The sequence below is a fragment of the Liolophura sinensis genome, chromosome 7 (assembly GCF_032854445.1).
Source record: "Liolophura sinensis isolate JHLJ2023 chromosome 7, CUHK_Ljap_v2, whole genome shotgun sequence".
In the NCBI taxonomy this organism is placed as follows: domain Eukaryota; kingdom Metazoa; phylum Mollusca; class Polyplacophora; order Chitonida; family Chitonidae; genus Liolophura; species Liolophura sinensis.
This window is the reverse complement of record NC_088301.1, coordinates 10492078-10509811: the sequence shown is the minus strand read 5'-3', so window position 1 is coordinate 10509811 and position 17734 is coordinate 10492078. Positions and strand designations below refer to the sequence as shown.

Below are 17734 nucleotides of genomic sequence, written 5' to 3'. Positions count from 1 at the left end.
AAAATGTCCAAGAAATATAAATACATGTATATTCTTCTTGATTCAGTGCTTCAGCTACCATGTTAGCTGATTCAGTGCCTTCAGCTGCCATGTTACCTTATTCAGCGCCTTCAGCTACCATGTTAGCTGATTCAGTGCTTTCATCTGCCATATTTAGCTGATTCAGTGCCTTCAGCTACCATGCTAGCTGATTCAGTGCCTCCAGCTGCCATGTTAGCTGATTCAGTGCCTTCAGCTGCCATGTTAGCTGATTCAGTGCCTTCAGCTACCATGTTAGCTGATTCAGTGCCTTCAGCTACCACGTTAGCTGATTCAGTGCCTTCAGCTACCACGTTAGCTGATTCAGTGCCTTCAGCTACCATGTTAGCTGATTCAGTGCCTTCAGCTGCCATGTTAGCTGATTCAGTGCCTTCAGCTGCCATGTTAGCTGATTCAGTGCCTTCAGCTGCCATATTTAGCTGATTCAGTGCCTTCAGCTACCATGTTAGCTGATTCAGTGCCTTCAGCTGCCATATTTAGCTGATTCAGTGCCTTCAGCTACCATGTTAGCTGATTCAGTGCCTTCAGCTACCATGTTAGCTGATACTGTTGTGCATACATGTACATGTATCCATAGGAAGTGAAACCAAATTAGTTTATTAGTTTTCAGATGTCCAGCTATGTTTAACAAAACCAGTTCCAGCAGTTTTATTGCCTGGGAGCATTTAATACTTTTCAGTGAAAGCAGCTGAGGACAACCTAACAAGAAAAAAAAATAATAAAAATATTTTGAAAGACCTATATATATATATATATATATATATATATATATATATATATATATATATATATATGATGCCTCTTCACTGTTGATCAGTACAGGCCACTACCAGTTCCCTCAGAAAATTCTGCACATATGCATTGTCTCTTTCTTCTTTCTAATTGCATACAAAAATCCAGCAGCTTTCTCACTATGGTGAGTAAGGTGTGTAGCTTCTCCAGCTGTCTTTCTCATTTTTATGGTATGCTGTTGTAGGCCTACAATATGTTGTTGTGATATGGTGTTGTAGGATCAGCAGGCATGCAGCCTCCTCAGCAGCTGACAGGCCTTAACTCCAGTCATGGCTCCCAGAGCTCCTCCAGCAGGTATCAGGATGGCCCTGGGGGAGACACCTTTAATGACTTTGTCACACTGGTTTGTCAGGAGGCGCAGAACACTCAGGGTCAAGTACCTGTAAGTTTTTGCTCACCTGGTATAATTTTCCAGTCGGAGATTCTGCCCTAAATGACCTAAAATTTTGACCAAAAACGTGCATTTTTAGAGGCATGTAAATGTCATAAGATATTCTTTGTTCTGCTGAAACTTGCATTTTCCCAGTAGGATTTCAGCCTACCTTCCAAACAAATATTAAAAGACCTTTCTAAAATAAATGGAACTCTCAGAACTGGGAAAAACTGAGTACAAATATTGGTGGCCAAATATTGGTGACCAAACTAGAGTAGGTCGTTTTATAGGGTATCTGTCTATAGTAGAAGTGTACATGAAAACTGAGCCATGCAACTTGCAATTCTTATTGACTTTAAGAATTATGATGATACCATTTTTGGATTTACATGTACTTGTTTACTGTAAATGACCTTAAGTTTCACCGTCAGACTTGGAAAGTATATCCCATGATTCACTGCGTTGATTGTGGTTCTTACTGACTGGGCGCCGCGGCGTTGGTGACCCAGTACCGTTGCACATGTGGAGTGGCATGTCAGATATCCATTAATATGCATGCAGAGCTCTTCATGTACAAAGCTATTACAGGACTTAGCACCCCGTAAATCCTTATACTGGCAAATTACCAGCAGATGATGACTGAAGCTGCGTTTAAAACGACAACTTACAATCATAGGGCTGTTAATCTCCACATGCCTATTAGTTATTATACCCGTTGATGGCATGATTTAAGGCAAAAGAATAGTCTTACCTGTTGCTGGCAACACCCTGGCACATTTGCATACAGGTAATCATAAAACATGCACTTAATTTGATATATAACCAGTTAGTGAGAACATCTAATATGTCAACAACACGGTCAAATCCTGTCTGACCCCCGATATGCCGGACAGTGCGACCGAAAAGGGGTCAAAGATACTCCTGGTAGTGTTTGGAAACTATATTTTCTATGTTTAATTCCGTGGTTCCCAATTTCAAAATGTGAGAAGGGTAACTCTGCTGCAATAGGAGGACATTTCCGATTGTAACAAAGCAAAATATGCTCGTAGGATGATATACTTCATTCAAATTATACAGGAGGTTGGTGACAGATATTCTCAGTGAAATCCTTTTGTAGCTGTATGTACAAATATTTGTTGTATACTGAGGGCTCAGAGTAGATATCTTCACAATAAGGTATGAAATTGTAACGTAATACTCTATCAAATTAGCATTTTTTTCCTGATACCTGGATTCATTATACCTAAGGTAGACATTGATGGCACTTGTATTACATGTATGTGACAGGACAGTGATAATGTGGGCCATTGTATCTGTTGACAGACGGGGTCGCCTCCACCATCAATGAAGAACCCCAAACTGCCCCATTTTTTCGCACCTGGTATGCTGCCACCCCCACCTCCCCCTCCCCCGAATCTGGCGCGCCCTGTGGCTATTTTAAAGACATCAGATGGGCAGACTGTGGTGGGAAGCAGCTCTAACACCTCAGCCACAGTCTGTAAGTCAGCTCAGTTAACCACAGTCATTGACTTGTGGGACATTCAGTGCAAAGTGAAATTTTGGAAATTAAATGATCATGGACAAATGGAAAAATAGATGAGGTGTCATTAAATAGAAATTGTTGACTTTTAAGAAATATTAAAGTAAATAATTGATTTTTTGTTCCATATAAAAAAATATTGAGTTAATTTGTATATTTATTTTAGTTTAGGTTTTTTAGTGACATTCTGAAGAATTTCGAAAAAAATGTTCTACAAATGTCTATTTTATCACTAATGATAGGGTGCTAAGTTTGCTGCCATTTCTTTATGTGATCAGATTTGGTGCATTCTGTTTTTTAGCATCATCTGTCTCTGGCAATGGTCAATCTGGACCGGTCAGCCTGTGTGTGTCCAGTTCTCCGGGCACGCCCCCGGTCAGCCGATCGATCATGTCCAGCCCTTTCACCGCCTCCCCCCACCCCGACCTGAGCATGTCTTCGCACATATCCACCCCCAGAGTCAACAGGTAAGACCTTTACCGTTTGAAACACCATTTAAAAATCTTTTGTCAATCCAGTGGGTGTGATTGCCCATGTTTTCTAGTCGACAGTAGTCATTTTCAAGCTGTGTAAAAACATTCTCATCAGTTAACCTGCAGTGGGTTTTTATCTACTCAGCTTTACAAACTCAGCTGCACCATTTGACCTGAAATTTGTAGATAAAAAAAACTTTCAGAAGCAAAGACCTAAAAATGATACCTTGAAGTTATTCTGATAAGAAATAATCAAACTTCACCAAAACCTCTTTAATGGCACTTTAAGGTGGATGAATCAATGAGAATCAAGCAAAATGTGTTTGCTTGAAAAATGCTAATTTTTAAATGAAATACAGTATATTGAAACTATGAGAAGGCGAGTACACAGCTTGGAATGACATGTTTTAGGCAGGCCACATTCTTCATTGTTTGTCCTAATGGTAGCCTTTATGAAATATATATTGGTAAATAAATATCAGTATTCAGCTTCACGACGGCCTCAGTGGTCAGTCCGGGAATAAAGTGGCCAGAAGTCAGTCATGTTTTTGTGTCATGAGTGATACTGTGAAAGCAACTCTGTAGCGCAAAAGTTTTGAAAAGGGTCACTTATCTAGGCGCCATTGACATTTCCTGAAATTACCAACCACTGATGAAAAATATGGATAAAACAAAAGAGTAAATAAAAGATATAAAACATGCCTAAAAAAAATGAACACAAAATAAACTTTCGTTAAATTTCTTTCCTTCCCACATAACTTAATGGATCCTCTTAAACATGCCTTCCCTTTCAATGGTCCAGATGGCTGGGCTTGTTCCATGGTCTTTTATCAGCCTGCTTCCATATGTTATTCTCTCTGCCCCACAGGTGTTCACATATCCCAGTATTAGCCCCGTCCAGGGTATCAGTGGGGTCATCAGCCCCACCACCTTAAACTTCTTTGCCTCACCGGTGGCCACTCCTCGGACGACACCCCGCTCCACCCCAATCCCGCGCTGGACCACCCCATTTATCCCCCTTGATGAGAACATGGACTACAGTATGATAGCTAACCTGGTGCATGGGGTCAACCCGGAGGAGGCCCTGCTCAATGAAGGTACGTGGCTGTCTTCTTGAGGCAGTCATTGACTGTTCGTTTGCTTGGCTGCTAATGTCCTAATGTCACTTGTGGCATGAACCATGCAACCTTATGAAGACAATTCCACTGTGCCAATTCTGACTTAGGTCAATGTTAAAAATCTTTTCACAATGTTTAGGTTTTGCTAATGGAAGTTGAAATTTTGACACATTTGTCTTAGATAAAATTAGTGAGGTGGTCACAGTTTTAATTTACAGGGTCAAAAAACCGACTCTATAATCATATTTCAAATTTTCATGTGTCAGAGCTAGTAACAGTATACTGAAACCGGGCTAAGAGTACAAGCTGTTTTGACTGGCGAGCCATGGAATTACTATAAGGATTGCTAGTTTTGAAAGGAAACAGAATGTTTGCTCATTGGCTGAGTGGAGATAGAGTTCCCTGGGTTAAATCTTGAAGCCTTGGTCATGCTTGAATAAATGTACCATACTTAGTTTTGAAAGGAAACAGAATTATTTGGCTCATGGGCTGAGTGGAGATAGAGTTCCCTGGGTTAAATCTTGAAGCCTTGGTCATGCTTGAATAAATGTACCATACTTAGTTTTGAAAGGAAACAGAATTATTTGCTCATGGGCTGAGTGGAGATAGAGTTCCCTGGGTTAAATCTTGAAGCCTTGGTCATGCTTGAATAAAATGTACCATACTTAAAATTCAGCGTAGGCAAGGCATACCTGTATCTTGCCTATCTCTCAGATCAGCTAATCAGAATCAATTCTGTATCCCTTTAAAGTCTACAGTTGTACTTGACTCTTACTTGATACTGAGTTTCTGGCTCGGAAGATTGAAAAAGGGGTCAGTCTGTAAAATTGTCTTAGTGTGGTTGTAAGTGATCTGGGAGTATATTCCTGATATGGGCTAGATGCTTGTGTCTTCTGCTCATGGTAGAAGCATTTAGGGAAAAAGTCCTGGGAGTTGATCTGGTGCCAGTATAACTGGTTTTGGATGATTTGGGTGTCAAGTCTGATGTGTCTGTACATGATCGTTTAATTAAAGCAGCATCAAAACTATTTACTGTAAATCTTTTTGGACCTGTAAAGCACTTTTTTTCATTGGAATTTATGCATACATTTATTATGAGCATAACACCAGAAATGGTTTATTTGTGTCACTGAAGGTGCAAGCTTCATAAAACTGTGCAGATTATTTCTCTACACCACTAGATCTCGCAGAATGTTTCAAAATATTTTTCACAGTGGTGGTTGAAAGAATTAGTGTATGCACATGTAGTTTTGTCATGTTATTGATATACTGTTTATACAATACTTGTATGAGCAAGTTGAAGTTGCAAACCTCACTACAACAGAAGCAGGTGAAAAATCTAACATTCTGTGAATGGTGCCAGGGCCCACTTACATGAAGCCCCTTAAAGTTAAGAGGTCATAACTACCATGGCGATGTAATGCCTACAGGGAGCCTCCGTGGCTCAGTTGGTTAGCGCGCTAGCGCAGCATAATGACCGAGGAGTCTCTCACCAATGTGGTCGCTGTGAGTTCAAGTCCAGCTCATGCTGGCTTCCTCTCCCGCCGTACGTGGGAAAGTCTGCCAGCCACCTGTGGATGGCCGTGGGTTCCAACTGGGCTCTGCACGGTTTCCACCCACCATAATGCTGGCTGCCGTCGTATCAGTGAAAGATTCTTGAGTACGGCATAAAACACCAATCAATCAAATAATGCCTACAGTGCTGGTTGCCGTAGTAGTTACATACTTAAGAGGGATTCATGCAAGTGGGCCCTGAATTCTCTGAGATGATGTAGACTTTGTACCAGCATTGAATTTATTCAGTGGTGAAACAGTTTGCAGTGTATCATTATCACATTGACTTTATACAGAAAACAGTACTTAATACAGTAATACTGGTGACTGATGACTGGAAATACCATCATTTTTACGTTCCAAGTGTACAGTCCTTTTCTAAAGGGCCATATTTTTAGTCTTTTCTGAATTTTATATTTTTAACTAGCAGCAGGAATTGTGTTAATTCTGTGGTCTTTTTTTCTTGTCTAGCCTGAGAATTGTTATTAATCACTTGCTGATGTTTGCTGTTGTAGAGAGGTTCTTCCCTGTTCAGAGCGGTGATGGGATGGATGCCAGTCACCACCCTCCCCCGCCTGGTTCTCAGCACCACCCCCCTCCCCCAGCTCCTCACCCACCCCCAGGAGCTCAGGGCGCGGGCAGCAACACAGGTCACACCTCACCCCACAAACCCTCCAGTCAAGGCCAGCAGACTTGAGGGTAGAGTCGTAGACCTGGGCCCCTCAGGGCACCTGCACCTGGACATCACCCGATTTTGGAGCCCGGTCATACTCAGGGAGGTCGGCAGGCCGATCTCCTCGAGGGAGGTGATATTAGCTCATCAATTGACTGTTAATTGTATAAAGTGCTGGAGCTTGACTGTGATGTTTTTATTGCTGTATGTAGGCGTGTTACCACTAGTTTATCTGACCCGCAGTCTACACAGATAGATAGTAATATATGACTTATTGTACAGAACGCTCTTCACAGTGAATTTGAACATGTGTTTTTTTTTCTTATATTCTTTCTTAACCTTATTTAACAGTTTGTAAATTCCATATTTATTATTAGTTGTGTTATATTAAGTAATGTTATTCGCCTTGTACCAAAGTCAACCATGAGTTATCTTCCATGTCGGTAAGAGTTCAGGGCCTTTGTTTTGACCCTGCACATTCTCCCTCCCCCAGCCTGTAGATGTTTGTTGCTTGAAGTGTTGTGTTAATGTCTACTGTGTAGTGGTCGACTCACCCCTCCCCCCACCTCCTCGGCATCCCTGGGGCCTGTGGGATGACACTGTTAATGACTAATGTTTATGTTGGTGTAGTTAGTGAACTTGTCTCTTATGTACAGACATAAATTATGAAGACTGTACATAATCTTAGGAGTGTCCCTTACACATGCACAGTATATACCTATGTATACTCCTGCAAACAATCAGTATTTCAAAACGCTGCAGTAGCAAAATGCGTTAGGTGCTTTCAGGCCAGGCAAGTGGATTACCAACTGCCTACCATTTTTTTCCCCTTTTTTTTGTATTGCATTACCAATGTAAGTTTTTTATATGCAGAATTTGGTAACACATATGCATATGACTTAAACCACAGGGCAAGACAGGTGTTGATTTAGCACACTGGCATAGCTATGCAATGTTCCTATCGTACTCTCTTCCAGGTTCAAGGCCTGCCTACAACTTGGCCACGAGCTGTGATGTCATAGGCAGGAGCATCCTCCCGGCGAGCCCTCACACGAGAAGTGAGCCAAAGCTCCAGTTTACACTCTATTTATTCTCTATTTTAATCTTATGTGTACTAGTCTAAGGTGACTGATTGTGTGGGCAGCTAGAGTGCTTTTAGGGTTTATTGACCAGTTTGTTTTTTATGTTTATCCCTTTCTGTGTACAGCCGGCTTGATGAGAAATGTCACAGTTGTTAATTAGTGGACGGAGCAGGTTTAGCAGTTGAATGGTCAGGAGCTCAGCAGAACAGAGACTAACATCCATATACTGGAGTGGAGTGGTTGGTTAATAGAAACATACTCATCAGAAAACTTATGTAGGTATCTGTGACGGCCTTGGTGAATATACATTGTATATTTTCATGCAAACAGTTTTAGAACAAATTTTAAGCATGTTCAAAGTTTTTTTTATTTTATTCACCTTCTATACAGAAGAGCAGTACAGGTGAGAAAACCTTTGCTACTGGGAGGTATGCTAGAGTACTGCTTTGTAGCTATGTTAAGATGTATTTTTGTTGTTATGTTACATGTCCTTAATGTTGCTTCTGTACTCTGGTCCCTGATGATGGCATAAGTCCACAACAGCAATAAGCTAAACATTCTCTGGGTTTTACAGTTTCTTTGTAAAAATCTGACGAGTGCAAATAGTGACATGTAAGCACATATACTATCAATTGTGAAACCTCAGTAAGTTGTCTATCCTGATAATCAGAGGCTAGTTTCACCAGGAAATTGTTGGTGGAGGTGTTGCAGGTGACATTTCACAATTGTACTTCTTGCACTGTTAATCCCTGTGAACTGGAACTGGTTGTTCAAAAGTGTATTAAAGGTTTTTTTTTTTTTAATTTGTCTCATTGTAAGACATTTATATTACTATGATAGTGAAAATTTTATTCCACCCTGAAAAAGATAATTACAGGGCTCAAGTCTTAATATACAGGCTAGTATGACTCTCTCGTGCCATGCAGAGAACAGTAGACACTCTGCAGTATTATTGATAAAGTAGGCTAAATATGGTTTAGGTAGTTGCTTTTAGTATGGACTTGTGATGTCTTGTCCCATGTATTTGTTCCTGTTATTGTATTGCCATTAGTGCTTCGTCGTACATCTGTACTTCAACTGCTAAACATGTTCCATCTTCACCTGAGTTTGGCAAACCATCTATGCAATTTTTTTGCCATTGTTTTTTGTATGAAAATCAAACCTGTTTTATGAAGAATTTCCATGTGTGTGTACATGTATGTGTGGGGTTAGAGTTGTAGGGAAGAGGAAAGTCACTATCTGGTTCAGTTTTGAATTATTTACTATTTGTATTATTTTCTCCATATTGCAGAACTGTGATATCAGTGTATATTTTGTTGTTGTCTTCCTCGTTTATTAATCTATGATTATTATTTTATTCTTATCATTTGGTCGTAGATACGTATTGTAATCCCTGTTTATTGTACAGAGAGTTAAGTTATAAATGTAAACTAAGATGGCCTGTTTGAGCCCTCTTTATACTCACATTTAATAACAGTGTGGGACAGCTGGGACAGATTCAGGGAGACAGGGTAGGGAAGGGAAATGGGGGAAAGATGGTGGTGTCGGGGGTGGGAAAGTCAAAGAAGCCAAGAGTCAATCTCATAGTGAAAAAATTATACCCTGCTGTGTTGTTGGGGTCTTTAGATAGAAAAAAAAGGATCCAAAATATTTGGTATTTAATAACTTAATGTCCCAGGAATTTATCCATGTGAACAGATTTATCAGCAGTGTCATAAATGTGGAAATACATTGTGTTGGGCCCACTGCTTACTATGTAGCTCCCATATGTATTAAATACCAATTTACTACCTGATTCAAATTTTTTCTTAAAAAAAAAACAACAACAGAAAACAGTTAATTCCAAAGCTGTATGTAATATGATGAAAAATAGGTGGGGGTGTTTGGCCCATACTCTGCAGCTACTCACAAGCTGTTTGGCCATACTCTGCAGCTACTCAAAAGCTCTTTGGTCCATACTCTGCAGCTGTTTGGCCCACACTCTGCAGGCCTTTGGCCCATACTATGCAGCTACTCAAAAGCTCTTTGGTCCATACTCTGCAGCTGTTTGGCCCACACTCTGCAGGCCTTTGGTCCATACTCTGAAGCTACTCACAAACTGATTGGCCCATACTCTGCAACTGATTAGTCTTCATTATTATCGGTTCACCCATGCGTGAAGAAATAACATGGAGGATGTGGACTGCAGATATTCAGAGGGAAGGGGTTGGGAAATGGGTTGGGAGTGAGGGAACTTTAAAGCTGAAGGAAACTAACTGACTTTAATAGATTGTAGACATTTGTAGTAATTTGTTCTGTTGTTGCTACTAACAATATGATTTTAGTGAAGATATTATTCATCTTCAGTGAACGATGATGGTTTTTGTTTATTTAGAGACACACAATGTTGGTTCACGGCAGTAATCCCCAAAATACAGAGATGGCGTATTTTTGGAGAACGTTGTTGTTGCGTACGTATGATTATTGTGGTTTTTATTGTTGCCTTTGTTTAGAATTACAGCGTTCTATAGACTGGTTTTATCCGTGCTGTTGCAAGATCTGATCTTGATGATATATTGAAATAACCTGTTTTATTTAAAAAAAGAATAACATGTTTTGTACAAATGCCTCTAGAACAACAATTTTGGGTGATAAAGTTAGTGCTTGGTATGTAGCGCTGACAATGTCATTATACATGTCTTAGGGTGTGTTTGTGTGCATAGGCTGCATTCAATGTATTGTGTAACACACAGCGACACAAAATGGTGATTTGTAAACACGTTCTGCCTGCTGAAATGGATAAATCAATGTAACATGCAATTTCACCAGAAAAGGTTTTTGATTCTTTGCTATACTTTTCTCAACATTTAAACTTTTTTTTTTTAACATGTGTGAAAATCTTAACTGAACTGAAATCTTGAATTACCATAGTTTATCAACCTTAAATCGATTAGTTACAAGTACTGGTTAAGAATTGCATGAATGTTCTAGAGGATTGTGATGGTGATTAGTTAAGAATTACAGTATTGTTTTTGGGAATTACACTGAGAATTACTGTAATATTGTTGACGATTGTACTGTGCAAAAATTACTGCAATGTTTTTGAGGACTGTACTGATTGAGGCCAGAGTTTCACATATTTAGATACATCCCTGACTGTCTTGATAAGACACTGTGTTAGAAAGTCTTTTTTTCTTAATTAAATGAGGGACAATTTACGAAGCGCACAGCTTTATGTGTCGATTCTTAAACCAACATGGCACATCGTTCCCTGATTTCCAGTCTTCAAGTAGAAATGGCTAATATTTATGTTATCTTTGTCTTTGATGATGATAATTTATATATCAACATGTTCTCTTCAAGTTCTTCTTAAAGTATGTGATGAATGCAAATCTTGTTGCTGTTTTGACTCCGTAGATTGAGAGCAATCAACAATGTGGACGAAAAGTTTCAGTGGGCTGAAAAGAGGATTGATGTGTAGTTAGATATCTAGTCTGATGCAGATGGGTGCCTTAGCAACACTATCAAAACACTTGTAAAACTGAGAGGCATTTTCCACCCACCCACCCACCCACCCTCTCTATCTCTCAACTTACATTTCCATTTTGTTTTTGCCTTAACCAATGTGTGCATGCTCAGATGACTTTGCCTGTATTGGATATATGACAGTGGCTTTCAGTGAACAGCACCTGTTATTCAATGCCTTATTATCTAAATAAACAGTCACTTTTTTTTGTTTTTTTCTCATGTTATAACATGTGTACAGGAAAATGGCTTAACAGATTGTAATCGCAGAATTACCTACCTCAGTTTTTTGTAAAAAAGAAAATGGAAAAGAAATGTTATTAAATTTGTACAGGGATATCTTCCAGTTAAGCTTTACGTCTTGCCTCGTGTCTAACTTGTGACATACTTCGATATTGTTTTTAGAATCTTTAGTACATATGTGTTAAATTCGGAAGCAAGGTCAAGCTGACCTTGAAATTTGATTGGATGAGTAAAAACTTATCTAATCAGATTCATTCGGTATTGGTCTTGAATAGAGGTGTTACTTTCTTTATCAAATTGACATGATGTCAGATAAATAAAATAAGAGTGCCCAAATAATTAATACTGAAGTCAAGATAAACTAACATGAAATGAAGTCTTTCAAAAGTGTGGAAATCTGATGAAGTTAATTAGGGCAGTTTAATGAAATGTAATGTTATTTAAATTTGACTGAAGTATTAGAATGCAAATCGTACTACAAATTCTACATGTATTTCAGTGTAAGAATAACGCTGCTAGATCTTCCTGTAGTCAACAAGCTTTGTTCAGTCTGTGGTTCCATCGGCGGTTTGGCGTTGCACATGTCACTTACAAAAACTACAAATCTATGCAAGTCCAGAAAATTCCACTTTTGTGTGAAATCTTTCTTAATAAGCGTGCAGTTTTGCAATAAGCAAGGTCGTAGTTTAGCATACTTGTGTAACTTCATAATATCATTGGATTGGTGAAGAACGGAATTTCCAGGTTAAGTGAGGAACTAAAAAGTTTCTTGTTCTGCTAACAAGGATACTGTTAGTTGTAGATTAAGTGTTCAGCCTTCAGCAGTATGGAGTTGAGATAAAAGAGGGCAGTTAATATTCTCTCTACAGAGTCATCTGGTTATTTTAACTGGGCAAACTTAAATAAAACTGTATTGATGAATTTTGCTAAACTTTTCCTTTAAATCACATTGTCTTGCAAGTCACATTGTCTTGCAATGTGATCAACCTCTACAGCCTTTCTGAATGAAGTTGAGAGAAAATGGATTTCCATGTAATATGAAACTGGTCTCAGAGAAACTGGTCTCAGAGTAAGGATGATCTTAGGAAAGAGTTTCTTTGTATCTTGTTGGCTTACGATGTCTGGACACCAGTTTTACAATGGTTGAAGTATGTTTGAAGTGTTTGGAAAATGGGTGACTTGGATTCTTGTTCGAAATTTGTTTGAAGTACCGACATCTGGATCTGTGGGATATTGGTGAAGTTGGCTTGAACTATCTGGCAACAGTTCCTTTAGGATCTTGGGTGAAATGGGTTGATTCTTCTCTGTCGTGTACATTTAGGACCATTAGCACATACCTGTCTCGTCTTCGGTCATGCTTTTGAATGACCTACGTTTATCTGTATATACTTGTACATCTGTAGACTTACTATCAACTTACAGAGGTTTTTGTTTATTTAAGCTGTACACAGGCTGTTGGCATGACAAGAGAGCTTTAGAGGGCTTAGGGCTTAGCGCCTTGCAAGGGTTGAGCATTAGTGGGGTGGGGGGATAAGCAAGGTCCCCATGGACGCATGTAGAGTGTATATAGCCAGGTGGACTGTGTTCGTCTAGATGTTAATTTATTGTCTCTCTAGAGAGGTACAGTAATGGTATTCTCTGTGTTGACAGGCAGGTTGGAAATGGAGTTGACTGGGTAGTGGTTACCATATCTTCTGACTGTTTTTATAACTCACTCTGGTCATGGATTGATATAAATCGTTCATGTAGTGTCATTGGGTTACCTCATATGATGACTTTAGTTAACGTTTTAGTGATGAGTTTCTTCATTTATCAGAGACTTACCAGAAATAGCCACTGTGCATGTATTGGGGGCACAGAGTCTGTCATAGGCTGGTTCTGAAAACACCTGGAACTGGAGGACTGTGGAAGGCAGCATGATACGATCATTGTGATTGGCTGGTATAAGTTTGGTTTCCAAGAGACCTTGGTTACCTCACTGTTATTGGTTTGTTACTGTAGTTCAAATGGCCAAATTTCCTGCTGCATTTGGCCCAAAGTTTGTGGGGTGGCTATAGTCTTTGATCATTTTCACTGAAGTCTCATCAAGTAGCCACTCCCTAAACTGACTCTTGCTAGACTAGACGAAATATCTGTACCGTTAGAACTGATAATCTTGTTGGATTCCAGCTGGTGTATTGTGGAAGGGGATATCAGGTCTTTCTCTCGTTGGTATCTTGCCTTTGATGGATACTAAAGTTTGACCTCTCCATCCAAAAAGATGTCAAGGGCTACTTGGGAGGGAAAGGCTCCTTCAGGAGGAGCTCAATAACGATAAGTCAGTGTAAAAACTGTCAGCTAGATAAGACTTTAGTGAGATTGGGGCCTCTTTCACAAGATTTCTCGCAATTTTTTTCACTTGATTTCCTAATAAATTATGTCGCTTTATGGCATGATAAACAAGACAACAAAATTTATGAAAATTAAGTGAAGGAAAGTTGACTTATGAAGGTTGTGGAAGTGGCCTTTGATCTCCAATTTGTTGGATCAGTCTGGGATCTGCCAAATTCTGATTTGATGGTTATGTAATGTCTCACAATCAACTCATGTAGGAAATGATGAGGCGTATGTTATTGTTTTGTTGGATCTGGTGGCTGGAATGCCATTGTTACTGACTGGGTAGGAAAATCTGTGATTGGACGGGCCAGGTGTTACTATTGTACTGTCTCGGCCGTCTTTGTTATGTTATATCATGTATAGAATGTATCTTAAACCCCACGTGGGAATTAAATGAAACTTTGGGAAGATGGCAGGTATACCGCAACAGACAACAAATTTCATTTTGTACATGTTTGTATATTTTTTTTTTTGAGGTTTTATACCATTTACTGAGGGATGTAATATAAAATTTTTTTTTACATAAGTTTCTTTCCTGTCATTATTTTCAGCTCACCCTTAGTAATACAAATCCTAGTATGTAGCGGCAGTATGAAACACACTTTGTTTCTGGATTAGTTTCATCTGGAGCCAGTACAAAGTCTCCCTTTAGAATGTCATCAACCCTTCCTCCTTCTGCACATTTATTAGTTTTTAATATTACACTATTTCTTAATTCATTGAACTAAGCACTGATTTTTATTTATAGAGCCTGATCTCCATTTGAATGAAATGTAGAATGTTTTCAAATGAATTTAACAAATTCTAATTTCAGTGTAAAGGTGGTTGAAAGAGGAGGGGTGGGGGGCATAGTTTCTTTTATCAACTGTGAGAGTGTTAATTACAGGTAAAACGTTTTTGACTTCAGAAGAAATTGTGTCAGATGAAGTAACTATTGTCACTGATTTCAGGGCAATTAGTTTTGATCAGTATTTCATAGACTGGGAATGGATCAGGAATGCTAGGAAGGGTTGAAATTGTTAGCGGATAAAAAGGTTCTAGATTGTTTTGCACATGCGACTTATTTAACCAATATCGGATCGCCATGGCAATACAGTCCAGAAGTCAGTTGATTTTAACCTAGAGTTATTTTTTGTAGTGAGAAATATGGCTAGGTGCTGTTACAAACCTTGTCTTCTCAGATACAAATTTTTAAGAAAAATACCACACGTGTTGTTTGTTGTTGCTAATAAAATGTAAAAAAAAGTGCAAAATGACTTTGTTTTGTGTTTGTGACTGAAGGACAGAAAAATATATGTGTGAAATCTACATAATATATTTATCCTGATTAAAGGCAGTTTTCAACGCTGATGAATATGTAAATATCGATTTTAACAGCTGCAGAAATGAGTTAGGTTGTCAAGAACTGTATCTCACCTGCAAACTCGGAAGGGTATAAAGGATATAGAGTGATACTTTTGGTGCCAACACCTGATCAAGCAAAATGTGTCACTTGGAAAATGCTAAACTCGGTGCAAGTACTGCAGTACATGTAGGAGCCCTTGCTGGTTCAGTTCGCTGTAAAAATGGTGTTCTTTCTACAGCTGAGGATTTTCTAAGCAGATCACAGGCTCAAATTCAGCATTTGCTAAATGGTTCAGGTGAGATGTCAAGCTTATAGCTATAGATGTAGATTGCTGGTTACAATACATGTTCCAGTACATCAATAAGGAATGGCAATAGTTACCCACAGATTTCTCTTCCCAGATTACATAACCACTGTTTGTTGTATATTGTATTCAACACAAAAATTTATCCCCCCCCCCCCTCCCTGCAAAAGCAAAAACAATTGAGGATTACTTTTTGTGCTGAAAATTACATTTTTCCATTATGGTATCCTATCTTTCAGACAAATTTCAAAACACCAATTACAGAATGGTAAAACTCTTGGAATCAGACAACCTTAGGGCATACCCCATTTCTCCAAACTTTCTGCATGTTTGGGGGCAACTTTACATGGAATGTATCTACTTTAATGTTTCGATAATGGTGAGAATTCGTGTTTTGGTTGGTTTGCCAACATCAGGGCTTCACAGAAAGCATCATGTTTTTAATCCAGAGGGAGAAATATCCTCAGAATGGCCTTAAAACAATATCAGGGGAACATGTGAAAAGATTGAAGAAAAAGGGTACTCAGCAGTGAAAAATTCTTGGGAAAGGCATAATAAACAACAGCCAATGAAATAAATGACTCCGTGTAATCAGTATACTGTAAATTCTCCCAAGAAATACGTGTGTTCAAAGCATGCCTGTGAACACCTGCAATGTGTGATGGCTATTCCCAGCCAAGTGAGTGATATCTATCAATGGCCTTTACTGCTTCTTGGCATGACTGGTAATTCATTTAGTGATATACATGTACACACATTTGCACTTTGTACTGCTTGGTCAAAAGATGGGAGGACACTGCAGCACCTGGAAGAAACCTGTGTACCTGGAGGAGACTGCAGAGCCTGGTGGAAACTTGGGTGCCTGCAGGAAACCTGTATACCTGGGAGAAACTTGTGTGCCTGGAGGAAACTTGTGTAAATGAAGGAGGCTGCAGAGGCTGGTGGAAACCTGGGTGCCTGGAGGAAACTGAAGAGTCTAGTGGAAACCTTTTTATCTGGGGTATCCGGAGTTTACTTTTTATCAAGTATTTGGAGTAAATCATCAGGAATAAAGACGTTAAGGTCCCAGTCAGTGGTTGATTGGTTCTTTGTCAATAGTCTCTCCATTTTCTGGTACAGAGCCAGCTTATTGGTCGCTTTCACAAAACTTTGGAAATCCAGTGTGGATGAAACTTTAACATTCCTTTAAATTTCGCCCAATAGGGTACATTTTTACAGGCAAATAAGGTCCTAAAATATTACTTTGGTGCTGAAACTTGCACCTACCTTTCAAACAAACCTCAACCCAACTTTCTAAGAGCAGAATGAAGCAAGATAAGTAAGTTAGTCATGTTTAAATGCAAGCTTTGTAGTGTAGTATTGATTCCTGCTTTTTATGATTTCTGACCAAACTGGTTGTACCCATGTGTCACCTGAGAATAATAGTCAATCCAGATGGGAATGGACCGAGATGCCATTATATGAAAAAAGATACCCCATTTATTTCAGCATTTCCCTTTTCTTGTTGAAGTGTTTAGTTATAGCCCCAGAAAGCAAAGCAATGTGTTTATAGTTTTAAAGAACCAATAGAATTGAAGCAGGTTTGTGACAGTGGTATTGCTACACATTTCCACTGGGAGTATTTGATGGGGCCCATTGTCCTGCTACAACTGTCAGTGAAGAAAGCGAAAAAATTGACAAAAACGAAGTAAAAAGGTTTTACATTAGGAAGAATTTATTGAACTGAAGATCATTTTGATCATTTATTGAAAAAGTAAAAACATCCACAAAAATGTGAACAAAGTTTATAGTTTCTATAGCACTTGAAAGAAAGAAGATTGAGCCAACATGAAGCTGAGTGAAGGGAGCTAGATGGTAACCATGTAACCTTCATGGTTACCATGACAACTGTATCACAAGTCTATTTGGTTACTCGCCCACAGGATGCTTGCGCGACATATATATATATATATATCTAAGGTAGTTCCAACGGCGTCCGACTTATAACAGTACAATGACTTTAAATACATCAAGACATGGAATGAGGGACCATCTCAAATTAACATCAGGTGACAGGATGCCAGATCTAGGGACCATCTCAATTTGAGACCTCGCCAACAAGGTGTCTTTAAAGCAGTTTAGATCCTGTGCAGCCACAATTTAATGGGGAAACACCAAGGGCTTTGTGGACTTGATGGTCACTGATCCAATGAGAAAAACAGCACTGATGTGTCACTAATTACCTAATTAAAATTACATGTCACTGTACAGTTGAACAGAAAACATATCTGTTCCAACCAATCCAAAGGCGTAAGAACAATTTAGCTGGTGTCACAACA

At 39.1% G+C, this 17734-nt stretch overlaps 1 protein-coding gene across 1 annotated transcript in view; it reads left to right on the top strand.

Moving 5' to 3' along the window:
- LOC135471853 (nuclear factor 1 X-type-like) overlaps positions 1-15012 on the top strand; it is a 49597-nt gene extending 34585 nt beyond the window's left edge. Inside the window, 6 exon segments of the mRNA XM_064751254.1 lie at positions 1050-1213; positions 2528-2678; positions 3046-3161; positions 3164-3211; positions 4086-4314; positions 6405-15012. Of these exon segments, the coding sequence (XP_064607324.1) occupies positions 1050-1213; positions 2528-2678; positions 3046-3161; positions 3164-3211; positions 4086-4314; positions 6405-6586 (890 nt within the window). The 3' untranslated portion in view covers positions 6587-15012.
- The last annotated feature ends 2722 nt before the right edge of the window (positions 15013-17734 follow it).